At 47.6% G+C, this 24,831-nt stretch overlaps 1 protein-coding gene across 10 annotated transcripts in view; it reads left to right on the top strand.

Moving 5' to 3' along the window:
• The window catches only part of LOC121932053 (SH3 and multiple ankyrin repeat domains protein 3-like), a 324,411-nt gene that overhangs the window by 241,172 nt on the left and 58,408 nt on the right, over nt 1–24,831 (top strand). For 8 of the 10 annotated variants that reach the window (XM_042470338.1, XM_042470336.1, XM_042470345.1 and 5 more), the window contains 3 exons: nt 1,135–1,262; nt 2,183–2,276; nt 16,159–18,466. In XM_042470338.1, coding sequence (XP_042326272.1) covers nt 1,135–1,262; nt 2,183–2,276; nt 16,159–18,466 — 2,530 coding nt within the window. Of the gene's footprint in view, nt 1–1,134; nt 1,263–2,182; nt 2,277–16,158; nt 18,467–22,075; nt 22,129–22,246; nt 23,274–24,831 lie in introns of those variants that run through there. The other 2 variants (XR_006104255.1, XM_042470339.1) reach the window with 2 other exon arrangements.

Genomic DNA, 24,831 nt, shown 5'->3' with positions numbered 1-24,831 from the left:
TTGGAGTACACTAATGGAGAATACCATTTTTATATGTAACCTGAATCAACATTCATCTTACATATTAAAATGGCAAAAGCAGCATGCAGCCCCAGAGACGGGTGTCATCACACACTACCTAAGAAACATTCCTGACTATCTTATGTTTCCTCCTCATTTGTTTCGCCACATCTTCTTGAGATAAATATGTGAAGCTGGACTATCTCTCCTGAAAGTCTGAGCTGCTATCAGTATCTAGCCATGCCTCTGGTAGCTGCAGGAAGTCACAGGGTGGAAAAGGTGGGCGACCCATGGCAGAGACTAAGTTAGAGGCAAGTTCAAGAGCCTTGGGCATGTTGCTGAGATTGCTGGTCCATCATCTCTCTTTCATCACAAGCTGCTTGTTGGTGCCCCTAAAAATACCTGCACCCCAAGAAGCCACTTGGGTCATCACTGTGAGCAGGAACTGAACTGAAACTGTTGTGCTTCTTCTGGAAGACCATTGACTGATTTTAGGAAGGCCAGACGGGACCAGTTTTAAGGGTTGAAGGGTGGTCTATATTGACCCTAGACAGCGAGAAGAATGGAGTCATAGATCTGGGCCAGTTATAAAAATCACTGGAATGGCATAAAAAGCTTAGGTGCATTAAAAAATAATAAACATAAGTTCATGTCACATAAGGCAGTATTACTTAGCATTCTTTTAAAAGACGCTTTAAATAGGGCTGCATTAACATGGCTACTGCCTGGAGAGCAAAAGTGGGTGCTTTTCAGGCAACTGTGATTCCCAGCTAATGGTCCTTCGTATGTGGCCCCCAATGAGCATTTGGGAGATGCTCGGCTTGGACACAGCTGTGTTTTGTCTCCTCTTGGGATGACGGCATCTTCCTCCATTCCAGTGATGTAACAGCCAGCCAAGTGCTGGAGTTGTCTTGTAGTCTTCTTCCAAGGGGCTGCTGCGGGGTCACACTGTTTGGGGAAGGCACTTCTTCTCTGCCAAGTGAATGGGGTGCCATATCCCTTCTTCTGCCCTGGGCCCCGCAAAGGCCTTCAGCTTCCCCTGATGCCACCCCAAACCCTCCCCTTTGCAGTATAGCTCACCCACTTGATAGGTTCAAGACCCAGCTAACAAGTTTGGTGTGTCTGACTTTGCAGAGAAGCTGGATGAGATCTTGGCAGCTGCTGAGCCTTCATTGAGAGCTGACATTGTTGAAGCAGATTCCAGGGCAGCCACGGTGAAGCAGAGACCAACCAGCCGAAGAATCACCCCTGCAGAGATCAGTGTGAGAGAAACCGAGGGGCAATTGGGGCAGGGGGTGGGGAGGGGGATGCCAAAGCCCCAAACTGGGAAGAAGTTTGGGGCAGGAAAGGGAGAATCTCAGCAGGAGCAGAGACCTCTGTCCAAGGCCAAATTAATACCTGGATAATGTCCCTTTGCTGAAAAGTCAACACAAGGAGATTGAGAGTGAAGGCTCGAGCGTGCAGAATCATCCTTAGGATTTGCTGCAATCTTCATTAGTCACACAGCACAACACACTCCATAAAACGTTTAGCATGACCTTGTTAAGCCAGAACATGTTTAGATATGCACTAAAAAACCATCACTCTTTAGCACACCTGAAAAGATGGAAGACATGAACTTAAGTCAAGTGGGCAGAGGTGGATTTCAGTGGCTATTGTGGGATTAGTCCCCAAGTGTTCTAGTATTTGCTGGGTGCCAGTTGGGTTTAAGTCTTAGGTTAGAATTAGGCATGATGGGCTAAAGGCTTTGCAAGAAGAAGTAGTGAAGGTAACTCACTGTAGTTTGACTTCTCTGCTGTCTTGACCAGAAGGTGCTTGCATGGTTTGGTCTCTCTATCACAACAGGTACCAGATAGCTGACTTGGGCATTGGTGAAATGCTTCATTTCCTTGCAGCTGCATCCCAGCCAGAGGCATGCTAGGCCCTACCCTGCCACATGCGGCTTTTGGGGTTGAGACCAGCATCTAATGTTTTTTGGAGCTTTAGAGGGTCCTGAGCAGTTGTCCTGTAAGAGTCAGACACAGAGTTTGGAGCCAGGATCTCTTGTTTGTAATGGGGTGGGAGCGCTCATGGCCCTGATGTTCCTTCTCAGGGACTGATGGAAACCAAAACCCCCCAAAAGATACCTTGATGTCTTGTTCCCAGCTAACTGGGGGTCCTTCTTGTCCTGTTTCTTTTCTAGTCACTGTTTGAGCGGCAGGGGATGGCAGCGCATGGTGGGCCAGAGAAACCTCATGTCTCCCTACGCAAAGGAATCCCACGGACAAAATCTGTAGGTAAGCCTGATACTCCCTCTGTTACCCAAAATTCATTGATGTCCCTTAAGAGCACCAGACACGGACCCCAGGGGCTCCCGGGGTCCTTGGGTTTTCAGCAGAACTGCCTGTGTTTCTCTGAGGCTAACAGTGATCCGTCATGATGGAGGCAGCCTTCCTCAGATTTAGACGTCATTTGAATGGGTTAAGGACACCTTCAGCTGCACCAGCAGAGGCCCAATTCATCCATCTGTTTGTCTATTTGTCAGGATGTCTGTCTCTTTCATAGAATCATAGAATCATAGAGTTGGAAGAGACCACTAGGGTCATCCAGTCCAACCCCCTGCCATGCAGGAAATCCAAATCAAAGCATCCCTGACAGATGGCCATCCAGCCTCTGTTTAAAGACCTCCAAGGAAGGAGACTCTATCACCCTCCGAGGAAGGAGTGCATTCCACTGTCGAACAGCCCTTACTCTCAGGAAGTTCCTCCTAATGTTCAGGTGGAATCTCTTTTCCTGCAGCTTGCATCCATTGTTTCGGGTCCTGTTCTCTGGAGCAGCAGAAAACAAGCTTGCTCCCTCTTCAATATGACATCCCTTCAAATATTTAAACAGGGCGATCATATCACCACTTAACCTTCTTTTCTCCAGGCTAAACATCCCCAGCTCCCTAAGTCGTTCCTCATAGGGCTCCATGGTTTCCAGACCCTTCACCATTTTTGTCGCCCTCCTTTGGACACGCTCCAGTTTCTCAATGTCCTTTTTGAATTGTGGTGCCCAGAACTGGACACAATATTCTAGGTGGGGCCTGACCAGAGCAGAATACAGTGGCACTATTACTTCTCTTGATCTAGACACTATACTTCTATTGATGCAGCCTAAAATAGCATTGGCCTTTTTAGCTGCCGCATCACACTGTTCACTCATGTTCAACTTGTGGTCTACTTGGACTCCTAGATCCCTTTCACACGTAGTTTCATTCAGCCAGTGTCCCCCATATTCCTATATCTGTGCATTTTATTTTTCCGCCCTAAGTGCAACACCTTACATTTCTCCGTGTTGAATTTCATTTTGTTAGCTTTGGCCCAGCTTTCTAGTCTATTCAGGTCATTTTGAATCTTGATCCTGTCCTCTGGGGTATTAGCTATTCCCCCTAATTTGGTGTCATCTGCAAATTTGATAAGTATGCTCCCAATTCTGTCATCCAGGTCATTGATAAAGATGTTGTATAGCCTTGGGCCCAGGACAGAGCCCTGTGGGACCCCACTGGTCACTTCTCTCCAGGATGAAAAGGAGCCATGGCTGAGCACCCTTTGGCTTCGGCCGGTCAACCAATTACAGATCCATGTAACAGTTCCTTTGTCTAGCCCACATTTTAGAAGCTTGTTTGCAAGAATGTCATGGGAAACCTTGTCAAAGGCCTTACTGAAATCAAGATATACTACATCCACAGCATTCCCTTCATCTACCAAGCTGGTCATTTTATCAAAGAAAGAGATAAGGTTTGTCTGGCATGATTTCTTTCTCTGAAACCCATGTTGACTTTTTGTGACGATGGCATTGCCTTCTAGATGTTCACAGACTCTCTGTTTAATGATCTGCTCCAGAATCTTTCCTGGGATTGATCTCAGACTAACTGGACGATAACTGTTGGGATCCTTTTTGAAGATGGGGACAACGTTTGCCCTCCGCCAGTCTGATGGGATCTCTCCTGTTTTCCAGGAGTCCTCAAAGACTATTATTGCCAATGACATTTGCCAGTTCTTTTAATACCCTTGGATGGAGTTCATCTGGTCCCGGAGACTTAAATTCATTTAGATTAACCAGGTGTTCCTCTACTATCTCTTTACTTATTCTGTCCTCTGCTCCATTATCCTCAGGTTGAGCACCTTTTGCCTTTTCTGAGAAGACGGAGGCAAAGAAGGTCTTGAGTAATTCTGCCTTTTCTCTGTCTTCTCTTAGCATTTTGCCATCTTCTCCACGAAGTGAACCTACTGTTTCCTTCTTCTTCCTCTTGCTGCGGACATATCCAAAAAAGCCCTTTTTGTTGTTCTTAACCTCTCTAGAAAGCCTGAGTTCATTCTGCACTTGAGCTTTTCTGACTTTACCCCACAAATGCCTGCTATTTCTTTGAATTCCTTTTTTGTGATTTCCCCCTTTTTCCATTTCTTATACATCTTCCGTTTCAAACTCATCTCGGTTGAAAGTTCCTTAGTCATCCATCCTTGTTTCTTGAGACACCTCCCGTTTTTCTTTCTCACTGGAACTGTTTGAAATTGTGCCTTCAGTATCTCCCTTTTGAGAAAGTCCCATCCGTCCTGAACTCCTTTATCTTTTAGTATTTCTGACCATGGAGTCGCCCTCAATACTTCTCTAAGTTTACTGAAATCCGCTCTCCTAAAGTCTAGGATGCGTGTCTGACTCTGCCTGGCTTCTCCTTTCCACTGTATTACAAACTCCAGGAGAACATGGTCACTTCCACCTAAGGATCCCACTACTTGCACCCCATTAACCAAGTCATCCTTGTTGGTTAGGATCAGATCTAAAATAGCTGACCCCCTTGTTGCCTCTTCCACCTTTTGGACCATGAAATTGTCTTCCAGGCAAGTGAGGAATTAGCTAGGCCTTGAGGATTTTCTTTATTTATACCCTGCCTCAAGCCCAAAATTGAGACGCAAGGCCCTTTACTGCTGCTGCTTCTAGAACAGCAGCTCAACCAAGCATGGCATGGCATTTGCATGGAGACTGTGCTCTCGGCTCAGCTGCCCAAATGCCATGGGGCCAGTCCCTCCATCCCCAAAAGTGGGATGCTGTTGCACACTGTAGGTTGAAAGTGTGGCTCAGAACTGACTAGGGCTTACCTCCATTTCATAATTCTGGGATTATTTAGACTTTGTAGGTTGGGAGGTGCTTTTCCTATTTGAAACAGGTTTGGGGAACAAGGAAGGTTATTTCATTTCTCAGTGATACTCCAAGCATCACCAGGAGCATTTTTATGAGTGATTTATTCACTTCTTCTTCTTTTTTAATGGAGGCATTCTAGGCTTTCAGGATTTAAGGGGTTAGGGGCTGCATGTGGCCCAATGACATTTATTTTATATACTGCCTCTTTCCCAAGGCAGCTCACAGAAGGAAATCAATCATAGAGTTGGAAGAGACCCCAAGAAGGGCCCTGATCCAGTCTAACCCCCTTCTGCCATGCAGGGACTCATAATCAAAGCATCCCATTGAAAGGTGGCCATCCAGCCTCTGCTTTAAGACCTCCAAAGAAGGAGACTCAAAGGCAGCGTCTTCCACCGTCCAACAGCCCTTACTATCAGAAAGTCCCTCCTAATGTTTAAGTGGAATCTCTTTTCCTGTCGTTTGCATCCATTGCTCCATTGTGTCCCGTTCTCTGGAGCATCAGAAAACAAGCTTGTTCCATCCTCAATGTGACACCCCTTCAAACACTTAAACAGGGCTATCATATCACCTCTTCTCTTCTCCATACTGAACATCCCCAGCTCCCTAAGTTGTTCCTTATAGGGCTTCATGGTTTCAAGACCCTTCACCATTTTAGTCACCCTCCTTTGGACATCTTCCAGCTTCTTCCTTTTTCAATTGTGGTGCCCAAAACTGGGCACAGGGCTATTCCAGGTGAGGCCTGACCAAAGCAGAATAGAATTCCCTTGATTTAGACGCTATACCTCTATTGATCAAAATCAAAATTTACAGTGCAATTTAAAAAACAATTAAAATAGTCACAATTAAAACAATATAAAATTATTTTAAAGCATACAAAAGTTAAAAATAAATAAAAATAAAACACACCCACCCAGTGAGAATGCCTCCTTGGTGCAATTGCATATTAAAAGTCTGCTGGAACAAAAAGGGTTTTGCCTGCCAGCGAAAGGATTCCAAATGTGCTTTCATAGAAATACCTGACAAGAAGCCTTCCTCCTAAGTAAAGGGTCTCCAGATGTGAGTAAGGACTGATGCCCTCCTGGCTGGCTGGAAAAGTCCATTCTCTGTGGTGGCATTCTGGAAAAATGAGAAAAACTTGGTTAGGCATCTCTTTCATCATCCAACACTTTTTATCCCTGAGCTGTTGGGAAAGAGATGCTTCTCTCAATTGGACAACTAGTTAGGGGACCAGTTGGTCCTCCTCTGGCCTCTCAGTCTGACATAGTCCTACCTCTGACCCTTCCCACCCCACTGCTTTCAGACAGCAGCCCACAACCCTTCCAGGATCAAGGACCCTGGGCATTTCTTCCCCACTCTGGCCACGGAGAAGCTGCACTGTTTCCCTACGTTCTTTGGCTGATACTCTTACCCTAAGATGTGAATGTGATGGCACTATGCTGTGACACCACAGCAGTTCCAACAAAGGGTTGGAGATCATAGAATCCTAGAGTTGAAAGAGACCCCAAGAAGTGCCCTGATCCAGTCCAACCCCCTTCTGCCATGCAGGAACTCTCCATCAAAGTATCCCCATTGACAGATGGTCATCCAGTCTCTGCCTAAAGACCTCCAAAAAGGACTCCATCACACTCCATTGAGGGAGTGTGTTCCACTGTCAAACAGCTCTTACCCTCAGGATATTCTTCCTAATGTTGATTGGGAATCTCTTGTCCTGTATATTTCAGGACAATAGTGAGCTTTTAGTCTGTTATCTAAGTAAGACCAAGAGGTAGACCAGGCCAATGTTCCCCTGTGGTCCCATGCTTAGGACTGAGGCCCAAATCATTTGATAGAGAAAATACAGATGTTCTCAGATGTGCCTTAAACAATACAGTCAGCCCTCTTTATCCATGGATCTTTCATTCACAAATTCAAGCATCCTTGGCTTGAAAATACTTTAAAATATAGAAATTCCATATCACAAACCTTAATTTTTCCATTTTTATATAAGGGTGACCATTTTTCTATGCCATTGTATTGAATGGGACTTGAGTGTGCATGGATTTTGCTATCCATGGGGGGTTCCTGGAACCAAACCTCAGCAGATAACAAGGGCCCACCATACAAACAGCACCACGTTCCTGTGCCAGTCAAGGGCCATATGAAAAGAAATCTGCCCTGGCCTTTCAATTTCATTTGCCAAGTCTTCTGAATTTAAAATGAGGGATAGTTTCTGTACACCTTTATGGAAAAACTTGTGGCTACGGCAAGGCTGTCTGTTTTAACTGTGCATAAATGAAAGGAATGTAGAAGAGGGGCAAATATGCTTCTTTTGCAAACACAAACACACACTTATCTCAGTCTCTATGGTCCAAAACACACTGCTTTAACTGCCTGGGCTCAGGGCAATCCTGGGAACTGTAGTTTATTGTGGCATCTCTTGGTGGAGAGAGGTGGGCTAGCTGGAGAGAAAGACAGGCTTGGCATTAGGGCAGCTGGGATTTATAGCATGGGAAATGCATCACAACAGAGAACTTCATTCCCTCTTGGAATGAAGGACCCTGTGGAGTCCAAACCCAGTAAATATCACAGGAGATGAATGGTAAGCCCAAAGTGCTCTTACAAGAGGCCTGAGCTTCAGAAGGCATGGTTGCAGCGCTGTTCCCATTGAGAAAGGAGCGAAGGGCAGTCCCACGATGCAAGTCATTTGTTCCGGAAGCAGGAACAGCTGACAAATGGTTATGAGTCACAACCCAGCAGTTTCTGAACTGTTTTTTTCCTCTGCGTGACGCTGAGCCATGCTAACAGAGAAACAGAGATCCAAGAATGGCTCTCTGGAGTGGAACTCTTCCAGGTAGACCCAGAATTAGAAGTGTAAACGCTCCGGTGGCAGAAATGCAGACTGCGAGGAGGAGGAGGAGGAGGAGGAAGGTAAAAGGCCAGCAGGAGGGTCTAGTATATTTGGGTACCAGGCTGATGGACCAATTGCCCAGGTTCTGAAAAAGAGGGCTCTTGTCACCATCAGGACAGCATCCTAACAAGCCCCTAACAGATAGCTAGAGTAGACCCGTTCAAAAATTGTTGAATAGATTTAACCACTATTCGGTTAACAGATTACAGAAGTGCTAAAATTCTTAAGAGGGCAGGTGCTGATCCTACTCCAGCTATCCTATGGTCTTAGAAGGGTATATGCACAGCCTGGCATCCTTCTGTGGGGCCAGCCTAATGCTCTCCCATCTCAAGCAGTTGCCCCACATAATCTGAGGGAAAGGCCAAGGCCTACCTGGCAGCAGAGGGTGCTGGGAGCTGTCTCCTCTGGAGGGGCGATAAGTGGTCTGAGAGATGCTGCCCAGCATAGCCAAGGGCAACACACCTATCAGACATATGCAAAGACTCACCAGTGCCTTCCCTGCCTTGTGCGAGAGGCCAGTCCCTTGACTGCCAGGCTGGCCTTTCTCATTTGTCCATGCATTTTGTAAGAGAGAAAGAGAGACAAAATAGGCCTTGATCATCTTGAGCCCCTTGGTTCATAAAAGGCAGTTCAGGAACACCGGAAACCAAGTGAGAGCCATTTCTCCTGGCTCTTTAATCAGGGGCAGGGCATTGTTTTGGCCCTAGGGACTGAATTTCCCTTCCAGGCCAAGACCAGACTGGTGCTGGGTGATGTCTCTGGGGGTTCCCAACAGAAGCCTGAACCTCACCGTCTTCTGGCCCTGCTCTGTTACCCCTTTTCACTTTCTCCATTCAGAGAGAGGTGCTGGTGCTGGTTGGCTGGTAGCCTCCAGATCATTGGATGTGAAGCATTCGCTCCAGGTTTTACTCTGAATTTTAACAGAGTATCTAAGAGGCTGAATCCCACCTCTAAAACAGGTTCAGCAACTTGTGTTTGGCAGCTCTGTTAAAGCTTGAACTAAGGTTCAGGGCGGACTAACCACCCTACCGACATGGACCCCACCAGCTGCCACGGGAGAGAGGCCTCCAGGTCCATGCCCATTCTCCCTTGTGGGGCACAAGAAGAGGGTGCCTTCATGGCCTCTTCCTGGGAAGGTAGGAGACACGCTGGGGGCTCTTATCCATTGGGAAACAAGAGAGAGAGATGAGGGAAGGAGGAAACCTCAGTGGGATGGATTGGGCTGAGTTTCTCCTCCACTGCGTTGGGCGCCTGCAGAATTGCTAAGAGTCTGAGCTGCACTGGACCCGTTGCAAAGCCAGTCTCAAATAACCTTGAAAGCATCTTGATGGGCTTAGCCCTTAAAGCACAGGTTTTGCTCTGGACAGTGGCTGCTTTTATGCCAGAACTTGGAATCAGTCCCTCGCCTGCATTCAACTCTTATGAATCCTAAGAAAACTGAACAGAGCATTAATCTCAGGTGCATCCCCACATCCTTTGTGGCATTTTTGTGAACAGTCAGGCTATCTCAAAAGGATTTTGTGACTCATGCAGTGAAGTGGGATGGTGGGAGACAGAGGGCAGACAAAAGGAAGGTACCACTTCACTAAGAACATAGTTAGGCTGATGCAGCAAGGCCACTGGCCTTGATGGCTTTATATAAAGGGATTAGACAGATCTGAGGAGGAAGAGGAAAAGAAGGAGGAAGCAGCCATCACCGCCAACAAATCTTGAGGGTGTGATACTGATTCCAGAATTAGAGGCTCCATGCTGCATGCCAACTGCAGGGGAGTGCTATTGCCCAGCTTCTGGGCTTTCCACCAATGGAAAGAGTTTTCTGGCACAGATGGACTCAAATCATTCAGTGGGTTGCCCTTGCCAAGACTTCTGACGGTGTCTTGCCTGTGTGTCAGCAGTATTCCAAGAGAGCCAGCATGGTGCAGTGGTTTGAGTGTTGGCCCATGACCCTGGAGTTCGAATCTCTGCTCAGCTGTGAAACCTCCTTACGTGTGTGTAGGTTTTCCCATTTTCACACAGTTGTACTTCCGTGGCTGCTTTTGAATGGACATACTCAGTTAATGATTGCATAAACAGAACTCCACAGGTGCCACTATTTCACATGGGCCTAAATCCAGTTGTTAGGATTGACCTGCATGTTGGCTCAACAACATTCATCAAGCCCCTGAATGGCTCTCCTTTAAATGGGGCCAAACAGCAGGTTTCATTCCATGGAGCTGCTCATTCTAAGGCAGTGCGTAACTCTGGAGAAGCCAGGCAGTGTCAGACATGTCCTAGACTTTAGGAGAGCGGATTTCAGTAAACTTAGAGAAGTATTGAGGGTGATCCCATGGTCAGAAATACTAAAAGAGAAGGGAGTTCAAGGTGGATGGGAGTTTCTCAAAAGGGAGATGCTGAAGGCACAATTTCAAACAGTTCCAGTGAGAAAGAAAAATGGGAGGTGTCTCAAGAAACCAGGATGGATGACTAAGGAACTTTCAACCGAGTTAAGTTTGAAACGGAAGATGTATAAGAAATGGAAAAAGGGGGAAATCACAAAAAAGGAATTCAAAGAAATAGCAGGCATTTGTGGGGTAAAGTCAGAAAAGCTCAAGCGCAGAATGAACTTAGGCTTGTTAGAGAGGTTAAGAACAATAAGAAGGGCTTTTTTGGATATGTCCGTAGGAAGAGGAAGAAGAAGGAAACGGTAGGGCCACTGCGTGGAGAAGATGGCAAAATGCTCAAAGAAGACAGAGAAAAGGCAGAATTACTCAAGACCTTCTTTGCCTCAGTCTTCTCAGAAAAGGCAAAGGGGCTCAACCTGAGGATAATGGAGCAGAGGACAGAATAAGTAAAGAGATAGTAGAGGAACACCTTATTAATCTAAATGAATTTAAGTCTCCGGGACCAGATGAACTCCATCCAAGGGTATTAAAAGAACTGGCAAATGAAATATCAGAGTCATTGGCAATCATATTTAAAAACTCCTGGAGAAGAGGAGAGATCCCAGTCGACTGGCAGAGGGCAAACGTTGTCCCCATTTTCAAAAAGGGGAAAAAGGGGATCCCAACAATGATCCTCCAGTTAGTCTGAGATCAATCCCAGGAAAGATTCTGGAGCAGATCATTAAACAGAGAGTCTGTGAACATCTAGAAGGCAATGCCATCATCAAAGAAAGTCAACATGGGTTTCAGAGAAAGAAGTCATGCCAGACAAACCTAATCTCCTTCTTTGATAAAATGACCATCTTGTTAGATGAAGGGAATGCTGTGGATGTAGTAGATCTTGATTTCAGTAAGGCCTTTGACAAGGTTTCCCATGACATTGCTTCTAAAATGTGGGCTAGACAAGGCAACTGTTACATGGATTTGTCATTGGTTGACCGGCCGAACCCAAAGGGTGGTCAGCCATGGCTCCTTTTCATCCTGGAGAGAAGTGACCAGTGGGGTGTCCAGTGGGGCTCTGTCCTGGGCCCAGTGCTATTCAACATCTTTATCAATGACCTGGATGACAGAATTGGGGGCATACTTATCAAATTTGCAGATGACACCAAATTAGGAGGAATAGCTAATACTCCAGAGGACAGGATCAAGATCCAAAATGACCTGAATAGACTAGAAAGCTGGGCCAAAGCTAACAAAATGAAATTCAACACGGAGAAATGTAAGGTGTTGCACTTAGGGCGGAAAAATAAAATGCACAGATATAGGATGGGAGACACCTGGCTGAATGAAACTACGTGTGAAAGGGATCTAGGAGTCCAAGTAGACCACAAGTTGAATTGGCTAAAAAGGCCAATGCGATTTTAGGCTGCATCAGTAGAAGCATAGTCCCTAGATCAAGAGAAGTCATAGTGCCACTGTATTCTGCTCTGGTCAGGCCCCACCTGGAATATTGTGTCCAGTTCTGGGCACCACAATTCAAAAAGGACATTGAGAAACTGGAGCCATGTGTCCAAAAGAGCGAGACCAAAATGGTGAAGGGTCTGGAAACCATGCCCTATGAGGAACAACTGAAGGAGCTGGGGATGTTTAGCCTGGAAAAGAGAAGGTTAAGAGGTGATATGATGGCCCTGTTTAAATATTTTAAGGGATGTCATATTGAGGAAGGAGCAAGCTTGTTTTCTGTAGCTCCAGAGAACAGTACCCAATGGAGCAATGGATGCAAGCTGCAGGAAAAGAGATTCCACCTCAACATTAGGAGGAACTTCCTAAGAGTAAGGGCTGTTCGACAGGGGAACACACTCCTTCCTCGCAGTGTAGTGGAGTCTCCTTCCTTGGAGGTCTTTAAGCAGAGGCTGGATGGCCATCTGTCGGGGATGCTTTGATTGGGATTTCTTGCATGGCAGGAGGTTGGACTGCATGGCCCTTGTGGTCTCTTCCAACTCTATGATTCTATGATTCTTTCTGAGTGCCTTCAGCACATCTCTTGATTCCCTGGCATGGCAGAAACAGCCACTGTGCATTATTCCCCATTGCACAAGGGGACAGTGAGCAGGGACACTGGCAGACGTGCCATTGGCTGCACAAGGTTGGTGTTCAGCAGAAGCGTAGTGTAGCACAACCACCATGTCACTGTGAGTGTAGATTTACACTGCAGTGACAGTGTAGGATCTCAGCCCCACGTTCTTATAAGCAGAGGGGACAAAAACTTTTACAGCCACTTTGTTTTCTTATTCACTTGTAAACCTAGACTGCACTGGCCTCTTGTTGACATAATGCCTGGGATTCTTCTGAGTGCCTACAATGACAAATTGCTTCAGTGCCATAATGTGTTCCTATGGGCTGTTGTCTATAGGCTTTCTTTTTAAAAGGCATGTATCCCTCTGGTTAAACCTGGCTATTAACTGGAATTTTGCCAGAATGGCTTCCACGAGTGTGCCTCTGCAAGAGCTTAGACAAGTTCTCTGAAGATGCCAGCTACAAATGCTGGTGAAAGGTCAGGAATAAACTCAAGAACATGGCTACATAGAGCCCATAAAACCCACAAAAAACGATGGATGCTGGCCATGAAAGCCTTCAACTTCATCTTAGACAAGGGAGATTTGGGGAGTTGCCGGCCCATATAGCTCAGAGAGCTGCCTAACCTCATGCTCCGAGGCTCCATGCCTGAGTGATATGGCCATAGAGACTGGGATGACAGGAGCTCTGGGTTCCTCCCTGTTCATCAGGCCCAATTCTATGCGGGGACCCCAGAATGAGGAGGCATTGTGACCTTGCCAAGGCAAGAAAGGGAAGGAGAAGAGGGTGAGAAGACACTGGGAGATGCCCCTGAGATAAAACCCATATGGATTGTGGTGAAATCTGCACCATTTGAAGCTCCCTTATCTAGAATTCCAAAATTGTCCACCAGTGGCTGAGATAGGAACACCTTTGCTTTCTGATCATTTAGTGTACACTAGCTTTGTTTCATGCAGAAACTTATTAAAAAATATTGTGTATTAAATTATCTTCAGGCTATGACCGCAAGGGCTGTTCGACAGTGGAACACACTCCTTCCCTGGAGTGTAGTGGAGTCTCCTTCTTTGGAGGTCTTTAAGCAGAGGCTGGATGACCATCTCTCAGGGATGCTTTGATTTGGATTTCCTGCATGGCAGAAGGGGTTGGACTGGATGGCCCTTGGGGTCTCTTCCAACGCTACGATTCTATGTGTATAAGGTGTATATGAAACTTAACTGAACTTCATGTTTATATTTGGGTCCTGTCTCCAGGTTGTGTCATTTTGTTGTTGTTCTTCTTGTTGCTGCTCTTGTTGTTAACTGCCCTTACATCACTCTCAACTCATGCCGACTGCACAGATGAGGCATCTGCAAGGCTCCTTATGCTCCACTGCTCTGCTCAGGTCCTGCAAATTCTTACCTGTGTCCTCCTTAATACAGTTCATCCATCTAGCAAGTGGTCTTCCTCTCTACTTCCTCCACTTTTCCTAACATTAGTGTCTTTTCCAATGAGTCCTGCCTTCTCATGACATGGCCCAAGTACGACAACCTCAACTTGATCAGCTTGGATTCCAGAGAAAGTTCAGGCTTGATCTGTTCATTTGTTTGTCTTGTTTTGGCTGTCCATGATATTCTCAGCACTCTTCTCCAACCTCATATCTCAAATGAATGGATTTTCTTCCTATCTTCTTTCTTAACTGTCCAGCTCTCCGATCCAAACATGGTGATGGGGAATACGATAGCTTGCACAATTCTAACTTTGCTGCTCAGTTGTATATCTCTATACTTTAGGATCTTTTCTAGTTCTTTCCTAGCTTCCCTCCCCATTCCTAGTTTTCTTCTGATCTCTTGATCAATGTTTGATCCAAGGTACGGGAACTCTTTCTTTCGATTTCCTCGATTGTCCAGGCTGAATTTGTGTAGGTCCTCCATGGTCATTATTGTTGTTTCCTTTATGTTCAGTAGTAACCCTGCCGCCTTTGCTCTTCCTTCCTTCACCTTCCTAAGTACCTGTTCCAGGTCTGTGATGTTTTCTGCTAGACGTATGGTGTTGTCCACAGGTCTTAGATTATGGATGTTCCTTCCTCTTCTCTTCACTCTGCCTTCTTCTGCGTCCAAGCCTGCTCTTTGTATGGTATTTTCTGTGTAAAAGTTAAACAGATAGGGTGAAAGGATGCAACCTTGCCTGACCCCTTTGCCAGTTGGGGAACAATCTGTTTCTCTGAATTCTGTTCTGAGAGTAGCCTCTTGTCCTAAGTACAGATTTCTCATCAGGACTGTCAGATGTGGAGGGACTCTCATATCTTTAAGAGCTCATTATGTACATGTGAATATTCCAAAATCTGAAAAACTCCAAGAGCACTTCAGGTCTCAAACATTTTGGATAAGGGAGACTCAGCCTTCACAGGTGGGTTTTGGGTTCTTTCGTGGATGAATAGTTCAAAGACATCAAGGGATGTGGTTTTCTTGAAATGAATTCAGAAACTCCTCAGGTTGCCACATGGAAGAATCCATGCAAATTACAGAAGACTCCAGTACAAGCATGGCTGTGTGTATATGTGAGTCAAAAAGAACGGAAAAGCAATTACCGTGAGTCACACAGGCATCCTTTGTTCATGTTCTGCCTCAATGAATGATGCTAAACTTATGTTCAGGCTTTTCCACTTTCTATATAATGCCTCAGAGAGGAGTAGATGGCAGAGAGGGCATCAATGCCCAGTTTGCAGGTAGCCACAGTTGGCCCAGCATCTGGTGCCACCTTGGCTAAGCAGATCCGGCTAGGCTGAAAGTAGGACCTCTGTGCTTACCCACATGAAAGCCAAGCATACTTTTTCAGATATGTGGAGTGCTGGCAATGCATCTTCAGGGGTGAGGGTTCCTGACCCTCTGCCCCCTCCATCTTGCAAAGTAGACCTCCTTCCAGCGTGGAAGCAACCACAAGAAAAAGAACGATGGGAGATATGAGAGGGGGTGCCTTCAGGTCACCTCTGGACTTAATAGTTGCAGCGATCAAGGTAGTGCTTTGCCTGCCTTGCGTGGTTGTTTGGTTAAAATGTTCTTTTTGGGAAGGCGCAGCTCTCATGTGGCATGTGTTACCTGGATGCTTTCTGTGTCCTGTCTGTGGTTTGTACACGCTGCCTGGGATGTGTGTGCCTGAGAGGACATTTTCTCTTGCGTGCTCCTCTGGGCATCAACAGTTCATCTTGGGTGAAATATATATTCTCTGGTGCTGTGGGGATGCAAATGTGTGGTCATTTGGGGACTAGTTTCTTTCTGAAAAAGTGTTTTGGAACATAACAATGTGCTTTCAGAACAGCTGTTTTGTGCTTGGGGGCCCAGCTCTCACCTTTGGCTTGCATTCAGATTCTTGAGCAAGTCACTTTTCTTTTTAGCCCTACCTGTTTCTTCTGGGGAACGGGTGTTTGGGGACTGGCCAGAATCTCCAGGGTAGCCCTTTTGTGAACACATTTCTAACCCTCTCTCAAAATTCCCTGGGTGCCCACTGCCCCCTAACATTGCAAACCCATAGGTTCAGTGTAAGGTTTGAGACTTGAACATGTGTGTAACTGGCCAGCAGAACAGGGAGGAACCCTGGGGCAGGCTTTGGCTCTGCTCCTAACCCAGAGGTTTTGGCTTCTGAACCCACCGTGTCCTTTGGCTCAGCAACTCTGACCTTTCCTGTTATGCTGGTTTACAGGTGAAGATGAGAAATTTGCTGCTTCCTTCATGGATGGGAAATTTCCCCGGAGTACGTCAATGCAAGACACAGTCAGAGAAGGGCATGGCATCCCACCCCCACCCCAAACCGCTCCTCCCCCTCCCCCTTCCCCCTATTATTTTGACACGGCCCCACCCCCATCCTTCTCCCCCCCTCCACCCCCCGGAAGAGTCTACGATACAATACGGTCCAGCTTTAAGCCAGGCTTAGAGGCCAAACTCCACGGTCTGCCCCAAGTGATAAGTGCGGCCGAGATGTATGACCAAGCAAGGACTTCCATCCCATACCCAGAAAGGCAGAAGCGGGCACGCTCCATGATCATCCTGCAGGACTCCTCCCACATCCCCGTAGAGCCCACCGACATCCCCCGCCCGGGCCCCTCCGCCACACCTCCCGAGAAGCTGAAGCGCAAGGGGCGCATGGTGGACAACCCCTATGCCAACATGGGCCAGTTCAACGTCAGCCTCTTCGCCCCCACCAAGCCGCAGAGGAAGAAGAGTCCCCTGGTGAAGCAGCTGCAGGTGGAGGACGCCCAGGAGCGTGCGGCCCTCTCTATTGCAGGGGGCTTCACGCGGGAGCCCTCTCCCACCCGGCGTGGCCACCGCCTGAGCAGGATGGAGTACCAGCCCCAGCAGGTGGACACGGCCAGCCTCCCCTTCGCAACGGCCATTGCTGGGGTGATGAAGGACAGAGACCGTCGCCTGGATGAAAAGCGGAAATCCACTGTCTTCCTCTCCGTGGGGGCCATCGAAGGGAGCCCCCCCACCATAGAAATGCCATCTCTACAGCAGTCGCGGTCCATCGACGAACGGCTGCTGGGGAGCCGGGATGTGCTTCTGCCTTCGCCCGTCTCAGCTTTAAAGCCATTAATAAGTAGTTCCTCCTCCACCTTCATCCACCCCCTCACAGGGAAACCCTTGGACCCCAATTCGCCACTGGCGCTTGCGCTGGCCGCAAGGGAGCGGGCGCTTTCCACCCAGGTCCCCTCCAGAGTGCCCACTCCCATCCACAGCCCAGACTCAGACCGTGCGGCACCCCTGTTTGTGGACATCCAAACCAAAGAACAAGAGAGGGGGGAGCTGGAGGGCCTGGTGTCGCCTGCGTACTCTCCCGGAGCCAAGGCGCCAACACCGGGTACCTTGACCCCAACGCAGAGCCACTGGGGGACACCGACAACTGTGAGGAAAGAGGGGGAGGCGCGACCCGAGACGCCCACCAAGGAGGAGAAGAAAGCAGAAGAGAGGAAGTCGATGATCATCAGCATAGTGGACACCTCGCAGCAGAAGACAGCTGGGCTCATCATGGTGCATGCGACCAGCAACGGCCAAGACTTGGGACTGGACAGGAAGGAGGAGAAGGTGCCTGTCCCTGAGGCAGGCCTTGAGCCAGGGGAGCTGTCCGCGGTGGAGGCCCAGCCCAGTCCGGTGGGGAAGGCCCCCGTCAGCCCAGCCTCTGACAAAACCCTAGGGCAAGGTAGCTCAGAAGAGGAAGTGGAGCCGTACACGGTGACACTGCCCCCGGCTCAGCTGTCTTCAAGTGATGAAGAAACGCGGGAAGAGCTGGCCAAGATTGGTCTGGTGCCTCCCCCGGATGAGTTTGCAAACGGGGTCCTGGTCACCACCCCAGGCACACCTATCAGCCAACTGGCTGCTCCAGCAGTTGCCACGCCATCCATGCCAGTGGCAGCAGTAGCACCTTCTACCACTGGTGGAACACCCTCAGGGAAGCCCTCTGATGCCCCCACAGCCCCTGAGTCTGCCGCAGACTCAGGGGTGGAAGAGGTGGACACCAGGAGTTCAAGTGACCACCACCTGGAGACCACAAGCACCATCTCCACCGTCTCCAGCATGTCCACATTGTCCTCTGAGAGTGGGGAGCCCACTGACACGTACACTTCCTTTGCGGACGGACAAACTTTTATACTAGAGAAGCCGCCAGTGCCTCCAAAGCCAAAACTCAAGTCCCAGCTCAGCAAGGGGCCGGTTACCTTCAGGGACCCTCTTTTGAAGCAGTCTTCGGACAGCGAGCTCATCTCCCAGCAACATGCGGCCATTCTGGCTTCTGCCAGCGTCGGCCGGCCACGCTACCTCTTTCAGCGAAGGTCCAAGCTGTGGGGGGACCCCCTGGACAGCAGGCCAATCCACGGGGCTGAGGATGACAAACCAACTGTGATCAGCGAGCTGAGTTCCCGGCTGCAGCAGCTGAACAAGGACACGCGGTCCCTGGGGGAAGAGCCCGCTGGGAGCGCGTTAGACCCAGGGAAGAAATCACCAGTGGTTGCAGCACGGTAAGGCCGAGGGGAGTTGGGCACAGAGGCAGCCCTGTCCTGACCAACAAGAGACACCCCACGCCTTGGCGGAGGGGCGAGGGAGGCTTAGGGCTCCAAAGGGGCAGGGAGGAAACACCCCAGAAGACCTCAAGAACTGGTGGGGAGAAGAGGCGGCTAGGGGAAATTGGGTGACCCTCTCCGGTTCCCCTGGCACAATCCCTCTCTCTTTCTTCCCATCCTTCCCTGCTCCAAAAGGGTGTGTCCAGACCAGTACTCTTTCCCCCCATTTTGTTTCAATTTTGTCCCGCAGGGCCCTTTTACACTGCAGCACAGTTACTGCGCTTAATGATTCCACTTTAATTGCCATAGCAGCACTCTATGGAAGCCTGGGGTCTGTAGTTTGGGGAGGCACCAAAGGAACTCTCTGGCTGAGAGTTTCAAATACCTCTCCCCAAAGTGCCAATCCCAGGATTCCATAGGATGGAATCATGGCAGATAAAGTGGAATCATAGTGCTATAACTTTGTTGTGTGGAAAGGCTATTGCTCTGTGCTGACCCTGCATGCCTACATGTGTCCTTCCCCACCTCACCCCCCAAAATAACTTTGAATTCTCACAACTGTGTCCATATGCACGCTGGTAAACCTGGCGAAGGGCAAACTCTGAGAGAGGATCACAGAACTGGGTTTAGCATTTGCTAAAAAGAATGGAAAGGAAATCAGCGCTTCTCCGTGCATTACATAGCAATTGTGCTATGCATTGCTTTTATTGCCCTGCAGATTCCTGCAGTGGGTGTACATGGCCAAAATGTGTCCTGAAATACCTATCGGCACACGCTGCATAGTCGACAGCTTTTTAAGCAAACTTAATAGGTGGAGCTGCCCTTTGCATGAGAAAGAGAACCATGGGCATCTTTCATCATGAGCCATCATCTTTGCTGATAAGGAGGAAGGCTGAGGCAGAACAGGGACATGGAAGGCAACCTGCCGCAAGGATCCCTTCATGAGAGGCAAGATTTTGTTTGGGGATGGAAAGAACAAAAAAGTGGAGGGAGAACAGGTGATGGAGCAGGGAGAGGTGGGGGCACTGCCCCCGTGGGAATTCTGCAGCCAAAATGAAATCTTCCTTTTTTCCTTCCCCAAATTTCTAGCACTGGAGAGTGATACAGTGAAAATGGTTCATACCTAGAACTCCTCTTTGCTGTGTTTGCCTTCTTGTGGTCATTTGGCTTGCCATCTTTTTTTTGGGGGGGGGGGTGCCTAAACTCTGGCCTCGTCTGCACAGGCTAAAAGGCCCACTTACCCACCCACCCTGGCCCAGTTCTGGCATCAACAAAAATCCTGTTTGGATGATGCATGGCCAAGCCCCTGGTTCTAGTGGGAGCAGTTATGTCCGGCACCAGAACCATGGTATAACACCCTTTAAAGAGTTTTTAAAAATACACCTATTACTTCTGGAAAGATCCAGAGCCCTCCATTCCCACGCCACCATGGCTCTCAGCACGCATGTCCATTGGGCTTCCTTGTGTGTCCGCTGCTGCCATGGTCACTCATTCAAAGGTCAGAATCATCACTGGGTGCCTTGCTCTGACCTCAGAAGTGAACAACAATATTTTTTCTTTGGGGGGGCAACAACTCCATTTTGTGCCCCCACAGCTACACCCCTGTAGTGGATTACCCCACATGGGCCATAGCGCCCAGTAACAGATTCCCTAGAGAATGGCTGGTCTGGACAGACTCTTCACTCTCCTGATGGACACATCTCTTCTTTGCTGTTTCCTGTTGCCTCCCTCCAGCGTCTCAGACCTCTCTTTTTCTTCCCTTTTTTTACTGAGAATTTTTCTTTAAATACTGTAGAACAGATCCCACTTTTGGGAACCTGAAGGCATAACTTTTGGGGCCCTGCCGGTGCTGGCAGGAGTTCCAGTTTGGTAGGACCAGCAGTGCACAGCAACACTTTCCCCATGTAAATGCCCCCTTCACAGAAGCAGCAATTTCCTTTGCATAGAGGGAGAGCAGAGGGGGAACTCCCAATTTCCCCCCTTCATGTGGGGATGGCATCGGGGCCCACTCCCCAGGCAGCAGTTAATGGATCTGTTGGGACCCAAAACTGGCCCCTCTTCCAGCTCAATGACATCTCTTTCAGGATGGGGTGATCAGAATTGGGTTCAGCATCCTAAATATGCAAGTAGCACATTTATACAATGCCATTGTGTCACCTGCTGCTTTGCTTGCCAGCCTTTCCCCTAATGGCTCTCTTGTGAGTCTGTGAAGGCTACCCACTCATATGCCCATCCACTTCTATGCCAGTTCAGATTTTATTTCATATCTTTTATTTGAGTCCACACGACTTTGGATTTGTTTTTAACTGCATCTGTTGTCATCCAGGTACCCAGTTTGGAGCTTCTCAAGGTCTCCTTGGGATTTTGCCTCCCTGAGTAACTCAGGTGGACTCATAAACTTGTCTACCCCCCGGCCCCACCTCTCCCCCACCCTGGCACCCTCTGGTCTAGAGAATCTACAACACCAACTGCCCAAATAGATATTATACTGTATTTGTTTAGTTAGAAGAATGCCTACTAGACACAGCATGCTTTGACCACCATCCCAGCCTGTCTGGTTTTGGAAACTGAGCAAGGCTGGGTCTGACTAGTCCTTGGATGGAAGACTATCAGGAGGAAAGACTGGGGGAATCTCTGGGTACAACTAGGAAAGATTCCTGCCTAGATAGCTACTGCTGTTGCCAGCCAGTGTTAGAAACACAGGGGCTAAGACAGGCTCCCAAGGGTCTCTCACTCAGTGCAAGGGAGTTTTCCTGTCTTCCATATCAAGTCATTTAGAGCCTTATCCCATTATTAAACAAACCTGTAAAACTGGGAGAGGGTCGTAAAAGTGTTGTAAAAGTGTCCCATTTGCCAAGCTGAAATAATCCATTTGGTAAAAATGAGGCCTTTACAATGTTTTCCCACGCTTTTACAACTTGAAGAGAGGGAGAGTCATGCAAAGGGAGAGAAAAAAAAGCATGTGGCTTTTCGTTTTCCTGCTGAGTTTGTTGAATAAGGTGATAAGGCTCTTAGGCAGTACAGTTAACAAAACAACCGCAACATTTAGCACTGATCCCCAAAACAGGGTTTTTAAAAGTTGTTTATGCTTTGAGTGCTTTGCAGGGAGGCTGATTTGCCCAGAGGTGACCCTCCCTGTGACTGTCTCTGACCTCCCTCCGTCTTTTCCTTTCCACCTCTCATCCATACCCTGTGTCTTGAGCTGCCTCACAACCTGACAAATTCTGCAAAGGCAAGGGGCCATGCCTTAGTGGCCCACCACTTTCCTTTGGTGGCCAAGGACCTTGGGACGAGGTGGACATGAGCCCCAAAGGCCAGGCGGGCTCCACTGACCCCCGCCTCACAGCCCAAACTGGGGGGGAAGGAGGGACCCTCCCTGCTGGAGTGAGAGTCTGACCCAGCCCCACCAGCCGGATCCTGTTGTCACAAATTGCTCTGTCTAACCAGCCCCAAGGTGCTCTAGTGTATAATTTGAAGTCAGTATCCAGATGTAAAGGGGGAAGTAGAAAACTAATATATATTTGGAATGCAATTTGGAAAACCCACCATTGCTTTGTATTCCTACAGATCTGAGAAAGAGAGTGAAGAGAAATAAGCCATGTAGGCATTTAGCTCCTAGGGTAAAGCTTCCTCTTTCTATATAAACTCATCAATTAATTCTGTTTCAGTTGAAAGGTGTTGATGTTCTGGTGTGAGCTTCCAACTACTGCAGTTTAACCGCTACCTATTTCCTTGTAGGCTTTGTTGCTGTTTTCATCTCAGTCGCGCAAGGTGCCAAAACAGAATGGCAGCTCCATTCCAAAAACATCAGTCATGGCAAATGCTGGTCATTCAAAAACAGAAGAGCCCACATTGGGATCATTCAATTGAGTTGGAGGGAGGGGGGAACACCTCTTTTCCTTGCAGAAGGTCCTGGGTTCACACACACACACACACACCAGTGTTTCTCAGAAAGACTAGAGGAGGCCGTCTAGCTTCAACCCCAGAGACGTCTCTCCAGGCAGTGCAAATGATATGGAGATGGATGGACAGTATGCTATGGAATAGCATCCTGGGTTTCTATCTAGAAGTCTATCCTTCATTTAGAACTAAGGGGACTTGAATCTGCCTTGCTATTGAAGGGAAGGAAAAGAGCTCATTCCACACATCCACACCTAGCTTTGATTTTGGTCTATGGCCCACACAGGAAAACAACCAGCTTTTGCCTCTGCCCAGGAACAGTGCTTTTCTGTTGCACAGCTCAGGGAACACAAGCCTCATCTACATTCACACATGCAACACAAGCCAGAACCAGAAGGCAACACCCAAAGTAGACGTTCAGCTACTTCCTTTTTAAATAAATAAAAAAATAAAATTAGTTGCATTAGTTAATTGATCTAATTTAAAATAATTTTAAATTTTATTTGCATTTTTCCTGCTGTTTGGGGCTGAGCAAAGACCGGAGGCAGACATCTGTCCCCTGGCACTGGCAAAGCTCCCACCTATTTGAAGGGCAGCAAGTTCCCAGGTATTTCTCATGCTCTGATTCCCTCCAAAGCCTCCTGAATAGCAGCTGTTAGTGTCAACCTCTCCTTCTGCCCTTTTAGAGGGAGGAAGAGCCCTGTAATTAATCAGATGAATCATGCCTCTCCTCTTAGCTCTTTCCCTGAAGCTGATGTCTCAAAATGATATGAGATGCTCCTATTTCTTTTTGTACACTTCTGTTTGCACTTGAAAGCATAGAATTGTAGAATCCCAGAGTTGGAAGAGACCCAGAGGGACATCCAGTCCAACCTCATTCTGCCATGCAGAAACACAGAAGGAAAGCATCCCTGTCAGATGGCAATCCAGCCTCTGTTTAAAAACCTTTGAAGAAGGAGACTCTGCCAGCCTCCAAGGAAGCATCTTTCACTGTCCAACAGCCTTAATGTCAGGAACCTAATGTTGAGATGGAATCTCTTTTCCTGTCGTTTGCATCGATTGCTCAGTGTCCTATTCTCTGCAACAGCAGAAAACAAGGTTGCTCCTTCTTCAGTATGACACCCCTCCAAATATTTATACATGGTTATAATATAATAATATAATAACTTTTAGATTGTAAGCCTGAGGGCAGGGAACTGTCTGATTAAAAATAATACTGTAAGCCGCCCTGAGAGCCATTAGGACTGAAGGGCGGGATATAAATACCTAAATAAATAAATAAATAATATCACCCCTTAACCTTCTGGGTGATGCTGGCTTTTGTTGAAGCAGCAATACTTGGGGGTCAGGAAGGTTAGCCCATCACACTGAGCTAAATTCTACCCCTGCGAGAGATGCTCTTTACCCTGGAAGGCATTCCCCCTCCTACTGCATGGTTACCTTCAGCTCAGATCAGGGAAACTGCATGGGGCAGCCGCAGGAAACAGGTTAAAAGAAAACCTGATGGCTCCAGTTGACTTGAGAGCCTCCTCTGCTCCTCTTAAGAACAAACCAGCAGCCGTGAGTAGGGAGCCCTTGCCCTGCTCCTTTATGGAACCTCATGGCTGTCTGCTGTTTGCCATAGCCTCAGTCTTTCCTAATCACATTTCCAGTTTAATTGTCATCAAGATGTTAAAAGCCTGGAAATCAAGGCCTATAAGGAAATCCCCTGGGAGCAGGATACGTTTAGCCTGGAGAAGAAAAGGCATGAGAGAAGAGATGAATGCCCTCTTTAAATTTCAGAAGCGATGTCATGTAGAGCAGTGCTCCCCAAAATGGTGGTCTCTGGACTGATGCTAGTCCACAATGTAATGGCTGCTGGACCACAGCAAGCTTTCAGGTAAGAAAGAAAAGCTGTACTCAGTGGGTACAAATATGGAGCTAGATCCTGGTCACCCATATCAGATAGCTTAAGAAGCACTGATGCAGAAGAAGGAGCAAACTGGTTTTCTGCTGCTTCAGAATCAGAACAGAAAAAGAACAACCAATGTATTCAAATTGCAAAGAAAAGAAAATCCACCTAAACATTAGGAAGAACTTCTTTTCAGTAATTGCTGTTTGATAGTGGAATTGACATCCTTGGAGCAAGGTAGACTCCCCTTCTTTGGAGGTCTTTAAAAAGACGTTGGGTAGGTGATTTAAATATTTGAAGGAATGCAATGCAGAGCACTGTTTCTTGAGACAGCTGGTGTTGGCGGTGGGCTCACAGGTTATTTTTAATGTTTTAATTTTTATTATATATATATAATAAATTACAGGTACAGGAAAAGAGATTCCATCTAAACAGTAGGGAGAATTTTTATATGTATTTTTTGCTTACTGTAAGATCCATGTCCATCAATAAAATGCACATCTTCAGACTCTCCTCTTTGGAGATCTTTTTG

The sequence above is a fragment of the Sceloporus undulatus genome, chromosome 5 (genome assembly GCF_019175285.1).
Source record: "Sceloporus undulatus isolate JIND9_A2432 ecotype Alabama chromosome 5, SceUnd_v1.1, whole genome shotgun sequence".
NCBI lineage: Eukaryota > Metazoa > Chordata > Lepidosauria > Squamata > Phrynosomatidae > Sceloporus > Sceloporus undulatus.
The sequence above is the reverse complement of the archived record's forward strand: the minus strand, read 5'-3'. Positions and strand labels throughout refer to the sequence as shown.